This window comes from Nomascus leucogenys, chromosome 10 (assembly GCF_006542625.1).
Source record: "Nomascus leucogenys isolate Asia chromosome 10, Asia_NLE_v1, whole genome shotgun sequence".
NCBI lineage: Eukaryota > Metazoa > Chordata > Mammalia > Primates > Hylobatidae > Nomascus > Nomascus leucogenys.
In genome coordinates, this window is record NC_044390.1 from 70,029,543 (window position 1) to 70,046,854 (window position 17,312).

The 17,312-nt window shown below is 45.2% G+C and overlaps 1 protein-coding gene across 1 annotated transcript in view; it reads right to left on the reverse strand.

The window, feature by feature from the left end:
• PAH (phenylalanine hydroxylase) overlaps positions 1-17,312 on the reverse strand; it is a 105,404-nt gene that overhangs the window by 30,080 nt on the left and 58,012 nt on the right. The window contains exon 5 of the mRNA XM_003269933.3: positions 2,606-2,694. Coding sequence (XP_003269981.1) covers positions 2,606-2,694 — 89 coding nt within the window. The remainder of the gene's footprint in view (positions 1-2,605; positions 2,695-17,312) is intronic.

Here is a 17,312-nt window from a genome sequence, read left to right on the forward strand (position 1 = left end):
TGAGAGATATTGGGTCACACATCCATGCATACTGCCAAGGGCCGGGTTCAGGGACGAAGAGATCACCCGGGACGCAACGGGACAGAGAGAACAGAGGGTCCTTTTGAGAAGAACACCCACTGCCTGTGCCACTCCTTGTGCTGGTGTCTGTTTGCAGTCACACACTGAGGCCAGGCCTGTGGGCCCCGGGGTCTCTGGGAAAGCCCTCTGGAGGGTTTGTTTTGTCCTTGGCCCACGTCCCTGGGATCTGATGAGAAACCAAAGGAACAGAGAGAGCCTGGCACCTCGTCTTCAGGGAACTGTGTACCTGATATGTTGTATTTTTACAATAAAATTCATAACATTGAGAGGGCAGGGAGTCAAAGATGTGGCTTTTAAAGACCAATGCATTCCAGAGAGTTTTAAAGCCAGTGCCAGCTGCTTTGGAGGGGACTTGAGGATACAGGGAAAAAAATGTCCATCTCTTTGCATTGGCGTCTTCCACTGTCCCAAATGAAAAGGGAGTGAGACCAATGGGAAGAATGCCTGTTTGGGGCAGGAAGACAGGAGTTAAGAGGAGAATAACGCCCTGGATGGGGTCAGAGGTGAACAGACAGCTTTTCTGAGAACCAGTATCTTTGGAGATGCTTTGCTGACAGAGTTGATGGCTAAGAGGCCCCAGACAGAGACCTGTTGAACGGGTACACAGAACAGAATCCTACCTGGAGCAACCTTGGCACCCCAGGGCTCCTGGGAGTAGGCTACATGGTATATAGGAGGATGGAACGGGGGTCAAAAGTCCCCACATTTACCTTTACTTTTCGGGGAGAGAGTATTTAAGTAATATATACTAGAAGACTTAAATTTAATTCCTATCCTTAGTTTAAATATAACTTAGTTTAATTTCACAACTAATATTCAAGGAAGCCATTGGAAGTTCACATGAAAATGCATAGGTGAGACTCAGACTTCCTACACGTTTGCAACTGGGTGCTGGTTAGTAAGTTGTGGCAGTTAATACACACAAATACACACACACACATATTTATGTGCATATATATATACACACCACATATATATACATATATACACCATATATATATATACATATATATATAGAGAGAGAGAGAAAGGAGGAAGGATGAGGCACACCCAAATATTAGTATTGATTTATTGATTATTTTAGAATAGTGTGATAATAGGTGATTTTTTTTTTCTGTTTTGAAGTCTGGGAGATTGGAGGAAATTCACCTTTGTTTCTGTTGATATATGCTTTCTCATTATTTAAAAAATGCAGAACTGTCCAGAGAGAAAAATAGAAATAACTGAAATTATGGTTGCTTTTCATTTTCCTCCTCATGCCCCTCTGTGTTTTCAAGCCCACTATAATTTGTTTTACAATTTGAATTAGAAGAAGCATCAATCATTCATATTTCAAAAGGCCAGCTTGCCCCTGAAATAGCTTGCCTTTGGCCTCTGTAAAAGAGCCTGGATTTCTGCCACTAGCTAGGCCTTTGTCTTCAGGCACCATGAGCGGTCAGGATTCACAGTTTAGCATAGGGCCTTAGAAAAGTCATCAGGCTCCTTGGGCCTCACTAGTTCTGTAAGATGGAAGCATCTGCTTTGCCTCCTTAAAAGTGCCTTCGCGAACATTCTTTGCTGATTATAAAGACCCACATAAATGTGAGGAGAAAACAGACTCCTGTGGAAGTGTAGATGCTTCCTTTGGGTTCTGCTAAACCTTCACCGATGTAAATGGCTGCAAGTCATTTAAAGATGAAGGAGTCATTTGCCTGGCAGAGAATAAAGGGCAGGCAACAGGATGGTGGCCCTTCCCACTGATGGAGGCTGTGAGACCTGGCCCTGAGCCACCGCAGCCTGGGCTGTTCCTCCCCAGACCCTCTGCCCCAGAGTAGAGGGAATGATGAAATATCCCCCACCCCAGTCCTCTACTCAAAAACCATTAAAGGACCTGCCCCCATGGCTGCAAGACACTGGCCCAGTCCGTGTTCCTCTTTCTGGTCCATTAGACCTTTTACAATCTGATCCCAACCCAATGCCCCAGCCACATCTCTCATTCTCATACTTAATGCACCAACCAGTCGTTCCCACAATATTGTGAATGCTTCCAAGACTCTCGCTATTCTCATATACTGTTCTTTCAGCCACAAGCCCTCTCCATTCCTTATCTGACCAGCATCTCCTACTCAGTTTTTAAGATCCAGTTTCGACGTCGCCACTCCCCGCTGCCCCCTGCAGTTGGCAGAGTTGTTAGTACAGGTTGCTGTTTACCAAGCACTTGATTTAAACCTCCATAGATGTACACAGGCAGAAACAATGATGATTGGCATCTGTGTGTGTGTTTGTGCATACACAGATCTAGTATATAGAGACAATAGTTTCTGGACAATGATTTATATTTGCTCCTACAAAAATAATGACCATGATAATGATGATGACAATAATGTCTTGCTAATTTTTCCCAGCCCTCGTGTAAATAGGAACACAATAAGTGTTTGTTGAACAAGTGAACAAGCACATTGCTCCAAGTAGAGGAGGTAGGAGGAAGGGAGGGGAGTGGAGGAGAGGCACTGAAATAATCTCATCCTACTGGCCATGGACTCACAGGGTGGTCAGCATCCAGTTCCGCTCCATAGCTGAGAATCTGATTGGCAAATCTGTCCAGCTCTTGAATGGTTCTTGGGAACCACGGCACTGAAACACAGAGAAGGCAAAGTCCTGAGTACAGATTGGCAGGACATGGCCAAAGGCCTTGCTGAGATCAGAAGTGGGGATCCCAGTCAATGGTGATGGCAAGTGGGCTGGCTTCCAGATAACCCCCAAATTACTATCATTCAAAAGTTAAACTCCATTTTCCTTAGAAACCAGTTTTAAAACCCATTCCCAAATACATTCTCTTTCCTGAAGATGTTCTCTGAATTATCTCAAAACTCATCTCCCTCCCACCCGTCAAGGTGGTTTTCTTTGATGGTTCTCTTTAGCAGCAGAATTTTTTTTTTCCCTTCTGTCACCCAGGCTGGAATACAGTTGCACGTGATCTCGGCTCACTGCAACCTCTGTCTCCTGGGTTCAAGCGACTCTCCTGCCTCAGCCTCCTGAGTAGCTGGGATTACAGGTGCGCGCCACCATGCCTGGCTAATTTTTGTAGTTTTTGTAGAGGCAGAGTTTTACCATGTTGACCAGGCTGGTCTCAAAATTTGATCTCAGGTGACCCACCCCCGTGGCCTCCCAAAGTGCTGGGATTACAGGCATGAGCCACTGCATCCAGCCATTAGCAGCAGAATATTACATATAGGCCCAAAATATAAATTATATAAAACCAGACTGTTCTACTGTAAATGAGTTCATGAGATCCCATCTTCCCATTATATGTTTCCCTCCCAAAGGCCCCAGGCACTGCAGCAAAATCTTTCGATCGCAAAGCCAGTTAGAAAGCCATTGTTGAAGCAGAGTGAACGGAGTCAGGTAGTTGGGATCTGAAGATGCCTTGCAGCACCTAAAGGGTTTCAGACTTGCTTCTGAGCCAGTGTAGTGGAGAAGGGATTGGGCTTGAGTGGGGTGGACTACAACACCTGGGTCTTGCAGAGAGAGGAGCCCAGGGAGAAGGGCAGGTGGCAGCACTGACGTCCCTGTGGGTTATAGGAAACAAGATACATTGCAGGTGAAATTTTCCCAGGAATGAACAGAGACAAGGGCATTTTGGACTGTAAGTTTCATGAGGGCAGAAACCATGGGTACTTTGTTGTACCGGGCATAAAGAGAAAAAGAAGGAAGGAAGGAAGAGGGAAGAGAGGGAGGGGAGAGAAGGATAGAAAGGAGGGAGAAAACAAGACAAGGAAGGAAGAGGGAAGAGAGGGAGGGGAGAGAAGGATAGAAAGGAGGGAGAAAACAAGACAAGGAAGGAAGGAAGAAAGAAAGAGAGGGAAGAAAGGAGGGAAGTAATGGATTCACCCTGGTTATGTTAACATTTAAGGTATTGACAGCAGTAACCACCATCCAGAGTGCCTGCCTTGGTACAGTTGCTATTTCTGAGGTACCTCCAAAATAAGGAAGGCATGATAACCCCTCTTGCACGGGTAAGAAACTGAGGCTCTAAAAGCTTAAATAGCTGGTTTAAGATCACACCAGGAGTAAGAAAGTGGCAGATTCAAAAAGAATCCAGAGAGCCAAAATAGACATGGTGGGAACCCTGAAGTGAGTGCAAGGCTTCCAGAACTTCCCCTGAAATGAGGTTGAGGGGAAGATGCTGAACTTCCAATCAGCATGCGGTCTGGCTTAGAATCCGGGTTCCATCTGCCTACTTATCCTCTCTGTGTCTCAGTTCCTACTCCGGGATACACAATTATAGGAAGAACAGCAAACGTGTTTTTGAAGCCTTCCTACGTGCCAAGCACTTCTGGTGGAGCATTTCTGGTGGAGTAGCTACTTGAATCTGAGGATTGCTGTAGGCAGTGATGAGAAACAAGCAAAGGGCGCCGCTCAGCGTCTGGCACGTAAAACATGACTTTCCATCTGACACCCATTATTCATGATTCTGCCCTTAGATGGGGCAGGAAAGAGCATGTATGCCATCTAGTGGCCAATCTGGGGAAATTCCGTCCGTGATCCAAACAGGAGCCTCAGGAGGAGCAGCAGCTGCATTCCAGCAAAACAAGGAGAGCTGATTCCAGCAGTTCATAAAGGTCCATTTAGACCCTTGTTTCTGCAGAGCTGAGGAGCCTAGGCTCTCTATCACCCATGTTAGCAATAAAACTAACACTGAATGGTGTTCTAAATATTTTACCTGTGAGGGGGGTACTATTAATATTCCCATTTTAAAGATGAGGACACTGAGGTACAGAGAGGTTTAGTGCAAACTCAAATACACACACTGCTAAGAAACAGTGGAGTCAGGATTCAAGTGCAGGTCCAGCTGACTCTCTGCCCTCTGGTCTTGATCGTCAATCCTCTTGCCACTCATGGGAAGGTGGCAGAGCATACTGATAAGGAGGGCTGGCTCTGAAGCCAGATTTCCTGCCCAGAAGTTTCCATGCCCCTAAAGCCCAGCCCTCTTTTCTAGATTGGCTCCCTATGGACAGCAGGAACAGAAGCAGATGCTGCAGCCGTCACTCCAGGTAACACTTCTGTCGTACTTGCTGTGTGTTGGACACTGCCCTAAACATTTCACATTTGCTACCCCCTTCAATTTCTGCAACAGTCCTTTGAGGTAGGTATTATTATTATCCCATTTTACAGATGAACTGGGGAACAATGAGGGCAAGTCTCTTGACAGACCTCCTTGGTCCCAACTGCTGAAACTTTGGAGTCTCGAATGACTCGATACCATGCTCTGTTCATTTGGTGAGGAACGTGGCTTCCCGCCTTGTCACCTACACTCCTCCCCAAGCTCTCCTTCTTCCGCGGGTCCAGCATTTGCATTGTACACTGAACCTCTGTTGTCAGTGCCAAGAACGGGGGTTGTTTCCCACCCAGGTTTGCAAGGGCTTGAGAAAGGAATCAGCACTTTAGAGTCACCCAGGGCTCAAGATCTTCTAAAAGATCTTCCTTGCTTCTCCAGGACATTGCCACCGAGGGGTTTCAATGAATGGCACCCACATGGACAAGGGGGCTTGACCCTTTCCTCTGTGTTCAGGACCATGGATAACCCCATCCCCGCACTGTGGAGGTAGCCTGTCTCCACTCATTCATCATCTCTCTTTTGCCTAGGAATCGTTCATAATTCTGGCAGTAACTGCTGCCCCCAGAAATAAGGCAGAACAAGTTCTTTCTTGCTGCACCCCCTTCTTACTTAGGGGACCTTTAGAATCACCAAAGGAGATTCCACAAATATGTACTGAGCACCTCCTGCATACCAAGCACAAAGCATTGTGGGGTGCGTACAAGGGAGTCTCCATCCTTGTGGTGCTTACATTCTGGCAGGGGCAACACGAAATAAGCAATAAATAAATGTAAATACATGACAATGTCAGGAAATTCTTGAAGAAGAATAAAGCAGCATAAGGAAATGGAAAGTGATGGGGATGCTGTTTTTTAAATTCTTTTTAAAAAATTCCATCTTTATTGGGGTATAATTGAACAATAAAAATGTATATATATTTATAATATAAAATTACAATTGTATAAAATTGTATAATTTATATATACATAATTATATTTGTATCTATTGCATATATTTTATTATTTATTAATTTAATTTATTTATTTGAGACAGTCTTGCTCTGTCACCCAGGCAGGAGTGTAGTGGCGCGGTCTTGGCTCACTGCAACCTACGCCTCCCAGGTTCAAGCAATTTTCCTGCCTCAGCCTCCCAAGTAGCTGGGAATACAGGCACATGCCACCACACCCGGCTAATTTTTGTACTTTTAGTAGAGACAGGATTTCGCCATGTTGGCCAGGCTGGTCTCGAACTCCTGACCTCATGATCTGCCCACTTCGGCCTCCCAAAGTTCTGGGATCACAGGTGTGAGTCACTGCACCTGGCCTATTGCATATATTTTACATAACACTTATATGTATTTATATTATAAAATTATATATACAATGTAATTATTTAATACATGCATACATCGTGGTTACCATGATCAAGTTAATGAACATATTCATCATCTCATGTAGTCATTTTTCCTGTGTGGGTATGGAGTGGGACAAGGACACTTCAGATCTCTCTGAGCAAATTTCAAGTACCCACTAAAGTGTGATTAACAATAGTCACCATGCCGTACATTTGACCCCCAGTACTTGCTCATCTTATGACTGAAACTTTGTACCCTTGACCATCTCCCAATTTTTCTCATCACCCTACCCCCTGGCAACCACCATTCTACTCTCTGCCTCTATAAATTCAACATGTTTTGAATCGGATATAAGTGAAATCATTGCAGTATTTGTCTTTCTGTGTCTGGCTTATTTCACTTGGCATGATGCCCTTAGGGTTCACCCATGTTGTCCCAAATGACAATGTTTCTTTTTTCATGGCTGAATCATATTCCATTGTGTGTGTGTCAGGGGGGTATCACATTTTCTTCATTCATCCACCTGTTGATAGATATGTAGGTTGTTTCCCTTGGCTGTTGTGAATAATACTGCAATGAACAGGGGGTGCAGATATCTCTTTGACATACTGATTTCATTTCCTTTGAGTATACACTCAGACATGGGATTTCTGGAAAGTATGGTAGCTATATTTTAATTGCTTGAGGAACTTTCATGCTGTTTTCCATAATGGCTGTGCCAACTTACATCCCCACTAGCAGAGTACAAGGGTTCCCTCTTCTCCACACCCTTGCCAACACTTATCTCTTGTCTTTTTGAGGTTAAAGACAACATGCTATTTACTATGACATCCTCTGCCTCTAGACCCCAGAGGGAAGACCCTGGTGACTTGACATTGCCTTGGCGTGGCTCAGTGAGATCTGGGATAGTCAGGATCTAGCCCTAGTCCAGAGTTGGTTTCCTATGTGTGTCATGAATAGTCAGTCCAGCAATGGTTAAGAGTCTTAAAATAGCCAGACAGCCCAGGTTTGAATCTTATCTCTGCATTTACTATCTATGAGCCCAGGAAAAGTTATTAAATCTCTTTGTGCCTCACTCTTCCTATCTTTGAAATGGTGATAATAGTAGTACTGGAAAGTATTGCTTTATAAGAACAACATGATGGTAAATGAGTTAATATGCGTGATTTATGGAAAACAATACTGGCACATAGTAGACAGTATTACTGCTCAGCTGTGAATTACATATGTGTGTGTATGTATATATACACATACACATATACACACATACTATATATATCTGTATATATATGCATATATATACACACTATATATATCTATATCTATATCTATATCTATATCTCTAATTTTTTTCTACTCTATCCTTAGCTTATCATAGCAGGGAGCAGAGTGGAAAGTTTTCCAGCAAGCCTAGAAAGTCTCTACCACTTATTTTGTTGTGTAACTGGCAAGTATCTTATCTCCTCGAGCCTTAATTTCCTTATTCACAAAATGAATTAAAATGATCTTTCTGTATTATTGGATGAATTAAATGCTGCAGCAATATGACACATCTTAGCACAGTGGCCCATAATATGTGCTTTATCAGTGTTAACCATTAATATGACAAAGATTTTAATGATGATGATTAAAGGAGGAGGGGGAGGAAGAAGAGGAGGAGGGAGGAGGAAAGAACAGAGACTGGGATCAGGAAGCTGGTTCTCTGTCCAGCTTTGATATTAAGAGGTTTCTAATCTCAGGCTTCAGTTTCTGTAACATGTGGGTATTAGATTCATCGGCGCGGCAAACCCTTTTGAGTTGCATATTCAGAGACCTGTGGGATCCTCTGAAGGACTGAGACTGGCCAGATGATACTTGAAAAGTCAGCTCCACTTCAATCAATGTGTCAGCCTCATTTATTTTTCAGAAGTACAGTCACTACATTTGCTCAGCTCCCAAATGCACTGCCTCATTTCCCTTTCTCCTCCCTCCAGAGAAACAACGTTCTTTCCCACAGACCTCAGTCAGGGTGCACCACCTTGACTCGGGGCTGCGTGGGCTGGCTGGCGCCCAGTGAACGCCAGAGGGCAGCAGAACCAGCATATTTCCAGCACTGGGTGACTTTTTTTTTTTTTTTTCTTTTTTTCCTTCTCCAAAGGAAAATTCTTATTGGGCCACCCGGCTTCATTCACCCCTCTTGGTCGGAGAAACAAGACAAAATAAAACAAAACGAAAACAAAAAATTTGAAGAAGAACTTGAGAAAGTTGCCAAGACTCAGAGGATTCAAGTCTTTGCAAAAAGAAGACAAAGATCAAAACAGCTCACCACATCCCAGACCTCTGAGCTCTGCACCTTGTCGCAGAGGCTGTGAGGGACCCCGAGGTAGCACTGCGAGGCTGCAGGGTGCTCACCTGAGTCCAGGGGCTTTTGGTGGCTTCGGGACCCCATCATCTTCAAGAAAAAGTCCAAAACACAGCCAGGCTGGAGAAGTGGCAAAGCCTGGGGACTCATCATACGCACTTTGGAGGCAGACCGCCTAGCTCCAATCTCAACTTTGGAACTTTGTGCAAATTACTTAATCCCTCTGTTCCCTAGTTTCCCATTTATGAAATAGCTATAATAATAGTATGTCTTTCAGAGGGTTGATGGGAGGATTAAAATGAACTCATGTATGAAGAGTTCTTAGAATGGTGTCCGGCACACAGCAAGTGCTTCCAAGTATCTGGTAGTGGTATTATTATCATTATAGAAGGACAAGTGAGAAAGGGTGAGAAGGCCTGGTGCTCACTTCCTCCAGGCAGCAGCCCAGCCCCACCTGTGATCTATTCCCTCATGTAAAGTTAATGCCCTTGGGTGCAGCCTATTTGTCTTCTAGGGTAGGATGAGGACCCAGGTCAGGCCTAACCATTAAGAGAAATTCACCAGCTGTCATGTTGGAAAGCAGGGACAAAGCCTGGGGAACAAGACCGGGGAGAGGCACCTGGGTGCTGGGTGTTGGCGACTGGGTGTCGATCCCTGATGTGGCTGACTTCCCAGCTTGCAGAGTTGCGAAGCAGGCAGTGTGAGGACCTCAGGAGAGACCACAGAGGACCCCAGACAAACTCGGTGCCGAGCCTTGGCACACGTGCTGACTCTTTACACTGTGCGAAGGGTGTGCACATCCTGGGTATGAAGCCAGCAGGTCTGAGTTCAAGTCTCATCTTTCCCACCCACACAACATGGAAGTCTGAGCAAACTACTTAATTCCTGCGTCTCTGGCTTTGCATCTGTGAAGTGGGCAAGGTGCTGAGCACTTGCCTGCCTCCTTCTTTGGGGTGGGAAGAAACTGACCCAAAACAGGTGCATCTGTGGCATCAGTCCTTGCACCTGAGCCTCATAATAAACTCCAGTGTTGCTTGTCTGACTAAGATAGTGGTCCCAGAGGCCACTAGAGGCCAAGCCAGTCCATGCTTGTGTCTCTAACCTCTGCACCTGGGCTCTTCTGATTTTTCCCAGGCAAAAAGGTAGGGCTACTCTTTTTCCTCTAAAGTTACATTTTCTTGAGCGCTTATTATGCACCAGATACTGTGCTAAGTGCTTTACTTTCATCATCTCCTTTAATTCTCAAAACAGTCCCAGGTGGTAGACATTATTGCCGTTCACTGATGAGCAAATAGGCTCAAAGAGATAAAGTGATTTGCTCAAGATCACTGAGCTAGCTGAGCTGAAAGAACAATTCTGCAGCCGATGCCCTTCACCAAAAAGCAATGCTGGGCTTAGAAGAAAGGTGTGGTGGTGGTGAAGGGGTGCTTTTAAATTTTAGATTCTTTTTCTGCCACCTTGAGAAGGAAAGGAAGTGTGACAAACTAGAGCTCTAAAGGTGCTTGAAGAAGATCCCTAGGACAGCCTTGAGTCCGCCCCATCCTAAGCATCCCTGGATTTAGGGATAGTCACTTTTTAACCTAAGTTCTCTTCACATACCTCTTATGTTCTTTAGTGAAGGCTGCAGGTCCCTTCCCCCTACCCGGTCTCTGTCACAAAGCTGGAAATAGAGACTGACCCCAGTGACCCAGGCCTCCGTTTTGAAAAGTTAAATCAGATTAGCTCATTAATGGCCTTGCCAAATACCTCGGCCGGTGGGCTGGCCTCTGTGAGCCCCTCAACAGCCTCTCCAGCGGGCGGCTGGGCTCCGCGGTTAATGAATGACTTGGGCAGGCTGGGGCAACAGAGGCCCTCTGTGGAGCGGAGGCACCCGGTGGGGGCAGATCATTAATAAATATTGATTTGGCTCCAAAGGAAGCAGCCCACTGGAGAGCTGGCCCTGGACACCCACGTAGTGGTCCCATTAAGTCGGGGTCAACTGCTCAGCCAGGACGCCAAGGGGTGGCTGGCTTAGGAGCGCCACTGAGCAAAAGACCCCCCAGGCCTGGCCGGAGACTGCTTCCTGGCCAGTGGGTCAGAGGAGGCCCATTCAATTTACAGCAGTTCAAGGTACAGGCTAAGTCCAATCTTACCCCCTCCCTCCACCCGATGTTCACCAGCCCCAGGGGTTAGCCGGCAAGGCACCCGGGTTAGCCGGCAAGGCACCCAGGCTTGCCTCCAGCCTGTCTCAGAGAGAGCAATAAATCCTGGTTTCTTGGGTCTGAAATAGAAGGCTGTTTTCGCCACCCCCTCCCCGGCTCCCGGATGTCTCCTCCTAGGCAATGGCCTCCAGCCCCGCAGAGAAGCAGTCCCTCTGTGCTGATCTCCACAGCTCCCACAAAGGGAGAAGAGATGGCATGCCAACATCCTGCAGGAGGAAGACTTTTGAGGGTTGTATTTTTCTCTTTCAAGTAGCTTCTACTTTCTTTCTGGAGAAGGAATGCTCTTCAGGAAGCTCTTGGCAAGAATGATGAGCCAAAGGCTGGCTGATGATGCCCAGCTTTACCCTCTGCCTCCTGGAGACAGCAGTGGTCAGAAGTCAGGAGTGGTGATTTTAGGACAAAGCATCTGTTCTCTGTTCACATGGAAAAATAAGAATCCCTGACCAGATGAATAAAAGGGATCTCGCACATGAAGTAAAGAGTGAAACTGTGCTTAATAAGCAGAGGGAGTGAGTGAATAGATATGAGTGAAATTATGAATAAATAAAATAATAACCTGTAGGGCTATTTATTCCAACCACCCACCTAAATTACAACTATCCTCCCAATATCCTTTTTAAGATATTATGTATCTCATAAACATTATCCATTGGCAGACTGGCCCCCATATCCCCAAATATCTAATTCTGTCTTCTGAGAGCTCACCATTGCATTGAGATCTGGTTACCTGTCACTGACAACCCTAGTTATGGTCAAGCAACATTGGGTCAAACAGAAGACATCTAAAGCCTCCTCCATGTATTGGTTATGTCAATCCAGGAGCACTTATTTGGCCCTGCTCCTCTTCTTCTCATCAACTGAACCCATGCCTGGGCTCAGTGCCTTGGAGCACCTCCTAAGACTACTGAGGCATGCCATCTTCTCTATCACTGCCATGTATTATGCCATGTAGCCACAATGTACTAGATTACAAAATGCATGGGTCTAGGCACCATGTCTGTCTTTTTCACTATTGCATCCTATCATGTGGCTGACACCGAGTGGGCACTCAATCAATATCGGTAGCATAAATGATCAACTGAATTAGGAGATAGATGTGAATGAGAGAGGAAGTTGGCAACGCTGACTCTGTGCTGTTTGAGAAGGAGTAGTAACAGAAGGAAGAAAATCCCAACAGTCAAGATTTTTAAAAAGTAAGGGCCACGTAATTCATAACATGCTAAGGAAAGAGAGAATTCCTGGGGGATGTTTGTGTCAAATGCTACAAAAATGTCAAAGATGATGAAAAAAAAGAGGCTATTGGTTTTGAGTATTGTCGGAATGGTACAAGAGAAAGGAAGATGAGAAGAAAAAAGGGAAAGAAGAAAGAAGGAAGCAAGGAGGAAAGAGGATGGTGGAAGTAGGGAAGGAACGAGGAAGAAAGAAGGGAAGGAGAAAGAAAAGCTGCATGAAAAGCTGACCTTATATCTCATATGCCAGTGCCATGTGCAATATACCACAAAGTCAAGTGGATGATGTTAAGCACAAAAAATATTTGGAAACGAGAGATCATTCACAGGGACCCTATACAATGCCACACATGAAGTTGTCTCCATGGCTGCTAGGTAAGCCTGGCTTCAATGAGGTGGTGGCTGCCACCAACCCCTTATATATTATTATCGGCCTGGTCAGTGTCTATGTCCATGGAGCTGGTGGTGACAAGTCACCTGTTATTAGCTGGGGTTATAGATCATAGAGAGCTCTCCCTATTGAAACTTAAGGATGTCTAAGATCAAGGGCCTATTCAACTCAAGCAAGTTCAATTTGATCTTTCAAGCACCCTAATGCACAGGGTATCCACATAATCCCCTCCATGAGCCACAGGAATTGGGAGAGTGGGTCTTCGCTCCATTTCACAGATGAAGGAGAAGTGGTCATCCATCTGGAAGGGTGTCAGATGGAATTCAAACCTAGCTAGTAGTGTACAAAATGGAGACCCAAATCCTGGCTCTTGACTCTAAATTCATGGCCCTTAGTGCATCACGACAATACTCCCTCAATCCAGCATGATGGCAAAGTGACATTTAGTTAGTCATTCCATATCCTTTTACTTCCTTCTTCAATTGAGGGAACACACCTGTCACACAGAGAAAATGTATTCCCAGTCTAATTTTTTCTACCTTTCACAATCTTTTGGACTGACCCAAATAGCATTTCACGGTTGCCTTTGTTTATCAAACTTCAGGAGTTTTGGGAATTTGGACTTGCGTAACCCTAAGATTCATTGTGTATCTTTATGAGAGACTTAAGGGTAAGTTTACTTGTAACCTTTTGCATAGGCCCTACATGCTAGGCACTTTATGCAAATTATATCATATAATCCAAACAACCACACTGGTACCTGGATTTCTTCATTTGCAGATGAGAAAATTGAGGCCTAAAGAGAGAAAGCAACTTGGCCAAACAGCTACAGCCTAGGAATTGAACTGCAAAATCCATGCAACGTTTTAATTATACCTTTCTGACTTGTTTTCTAATATTGAAAACAAGAATAATACTATGTTTGCTTTAGCTGCCTGAGTTGGTTGTTGCAAAGCTTAAATGAGATAACCTAATGCGAAAGAATTTGGAAAACACTGTATGTGGCATATCACTGAGGGATTCCTCTTAGAATGAGAGCCTCCTTTTAATTTTGTAATCTTCCTGAGCTAGAAGCTCTGTGACCTGGCAAACTAGATGGGCTGCAGAAATAGCATTTGCTCAGGATCTTCCTTTGCCAATGAATAGAGCTGCCTGTGACTGACTGCAGGGAGCGGACAGTCTACCAAGGACATGAAGGGACTCTGCTTCCCACTCCTGGGTTGGTGTCATCTCCCCTTGAATGGGCTGATCCTCTCAGCTGGAGTCTGCTTGTCTCAGTGAGGCAGTTTGCTGACATGAGTGACCTCTCCAGCTGCCAGGACTTAGTGCTACATCAGTGCATCCAGCAAGCATACAGGTAAAGATTGAAAAAGGCAGCCAATCCTGTGTGTTTTTGCAAACATGCAGGTATTTGGTCTCCTGCAGACACAGAGCCACATACATCTACAGCTGTGAAAGGCACACATGGAATGCACAAAGTGAAATGCACGGGAGAAGGTTTAGAACTGAGAAGAGGGCAATGGGAAGGTGGAGACAAAAAAGCCAAGCAGAGGAAAGGAGAGAGGAAAGAAAAGTGCAGGTGGTGGGAGTGGGGAAAAACTCTAACCAGATGGATTCCCTTCCAGCCCTAAGCGGCTTCTCTCTAAAAATTCTTAACTCTTTGGGAACCATAGCCACTTTGAAAAATCTTGTCTCCTAAAAAATAAGCATGCACACCCGTGTACTACCTTGCCCACAATCCCAGGGGCTTTTCAGAGCCCTCTAAGGAATCCTATCCTCCCTTCAACCCCAATTGATCTGAAATGTCAGCTTTACTCAGCACTGTTCTTCAGGTCAGCAATGCTGAAGCAGAAGAAACTCAAGAAGGCAAGGAGGGGCAACAAGAGGGAAGGAATGACTATAATGATGTTGCTTTTGTCTTCTCACAGTAATCATAAGTGTCCCCAGGCAACATAGATAGATAGATAGATAGATGATAGATGATTGATAGATAGATAGATAGATAGACAGATGATAGATAGACAGGCATAGATGATAGATGATGGATAGATAGATACATACATACATACATACATACATACATACATAGACAGGCAGATAGGTCTCTCTGCTTTCCACAGAACCAGTAGTTGTTCTGGCAATTTGAACTCACTTTTCTTCCCCACCAGGACCCTTATAATCACCATAAATTAAACAAAACCCAATAGATATGTATCTGTTCTTGGAAAATAACTGCAAACATATTTCTCAAATGGTGATATTCCTAACCTCTGTCTACCCAAGACATTGTGTCTGTCTGCTTCTCTTGGCTGCAATCTGTCTCCACGTAGGAATTTTCTAGCCCCCGCTAAATGTAATGTCATGCAGTCGACTCAAAGGGAAAGGTAAAAGGATTAGTAGATTGATCGATGAAAGATATTAATGCTCTTTCATGTTGGGTTGAAGAAGGATTTGAAGTCATCAGGAAAGAGGGTAGCAGGAGAATAGACCTCAAGTATTCAAAAGACTCTCTGGATTAAAATCCTATTAAATTCACATCAGCTTCTCCAGGAGGCATTTGAGAAGGTTGGGGTTTCTTTACCATGTCGCCGTAATTAACCTTCTCTTAAGCTGTTTTGGGTGGGGAACTTTTGCAATTAAGAAACTGAAAAACTTCTATTTCTATCACCCACATGGCTTTTTGAATGGTTTAAAAACTAGAGTGGAAAGTGGTTTAGCATAATTGATTTGAGAGATTCAGATCTCCTACTTGAACCTGCTGTCAGACTCGCTTCTGAGATCTGAGCCCCTCAATAAAAAGGGCATTTTGTCCAGAGAAAGAATCAAAGGTTCAGATCTACTACAATGCTTTTCTTCCTCTGACTGTTCTCCCACTGAGTCCTACAGAAAGGGCAACTTTGCAAAGGAGTGGTTGTTCCCCTTAAAAAGACCTGTTTCTTGGCCCAGACCCCACTTCACGGAAACTACCATAGAAACCCAAAGTCTTTCTTGGCAGATGCCAGGTCGTGGCATGTCAGCATCAGCTCTCTCATTACAGGTATGGTAAGGTCAGGAGGGGCAGCCACTATGGGATTGGGTGACCAATCATCTGAAGAAATAGGGGTCACAAAACACGTATTGTTTTAAAGGGTTGGTCTTAGCCGGTTTTCTTCCTTAGGGAAAATGTCATCCCACTTCAAATATCAACAACCTTGCCATTTTGAGCAAGGACGTGAGAAGCCCCACTAGGGAATTGAACCTGTGCTTCCTCCAGGCTCCAGTAAGCCCAACTTTTATTACACGATGCCTCTATGTGAAAACTTTAGCTTTTTAGGCCAGGCACTGTGGCTCACACTTGTAATCTCAGCACTTTGGAAGGCCGAGGTGGGCGGATCATCTGAGGTCAGGAGTGCGACATCAGCCTGACCAACATGGCGAAACCCCGTCTCTACTAAAAATATAAAAATTAGCCTGGCATGGTGGCATGCGCCTGTAATCCAAGCTACGTGGGGAGGCTGAGGCAGGAGAATTTATTGAACCCAGGAGGCAGAGGTTGCAGTGAGCAGAGATTGTGCCACTGTACTCCAGCCTGGGCGACAGAGTGAGGCTCCATCTCAAAAAAAAGAAAACATTAGCTTTTTTACTTTCATACTTCCTGGATCCTCAGAGCTCAACACAAGTGGAGAACAGGCTGAATCGCACCAACCCTGTCTTTGTCACGGCACCTGTCCCTCTATTCTACTTACCTGAGTGTGTCTTCTCCTTTGCCAGGCTGTGAGCTCCTTAAGAACAGGCAGTTTGACCCTTTCTCTCCTAGCACTGTGCCCGGCACAGAGCTGCTCTCAGTACACCCTTGCCCGTGACTCCAAAGAACCCACTGTTTGCCTTAAGGCAAGTCACAGCCTCTGTTTTTACAATGAGAAATGAAGGGGTCTGTAGGGCTGCATGATCTCTCATGTCATTTTCCAGTTGCCAGACTCTCTGAAAAAGTAGCTGTGTACAGGCTGCATTTCGGTCGCTCTTGTGCCCATGCCAGTGTTTATAATAATAATGATGATAATGGTAAGAATAGAGAATAACTTTAAGTCCTTAATTAAACATGCTCTACTCTGTTCCCAGTGCTTCGCTTGTGTAATTTCACCAATCCTATAAGGCAAAGGCTCTTGTGACTCCCCTTTGATACAGTGGGAGACTGCAAGGGTCAATGATTTACTCAAAGTCACACCAAGTGTGGTCGCCATGCTTCCTGAATCTGCACTCCTAACTCCCCCTCTATGTCCCCGCTAAGAACCTCCTTTCTGAGCCTCCGGTTCAGGCTGCCGGCTCTCCAGCTGGTTTACCATATATTCCTTGGCTCCTCCAGGGGCTGGCTGTCTGCCTGTCAATTGCTTTGATTTCCTTCCTCACGGCCCCAGCTGGCCCAGCCTCCACCTGCTCCAACCAGAGGCTGAATTGCCCCAGGATCTGGCAGGCCCTTTGTCTAAAGGGTCTGCAGCTCCTGTTGAGAGCAGGTGGCCGGAAAAAAGCAAGAGAGGGAAGTTATTGGGGAAGCAGCTTGGGAGGCTAACAAGAAGGCACATAGGACTGATCCAGGGAGGAATTCCAAGTGCCTGCCCTCCAGGGACCTGAGCCCATCTGCATGGCTGTCCACTCTCTGCA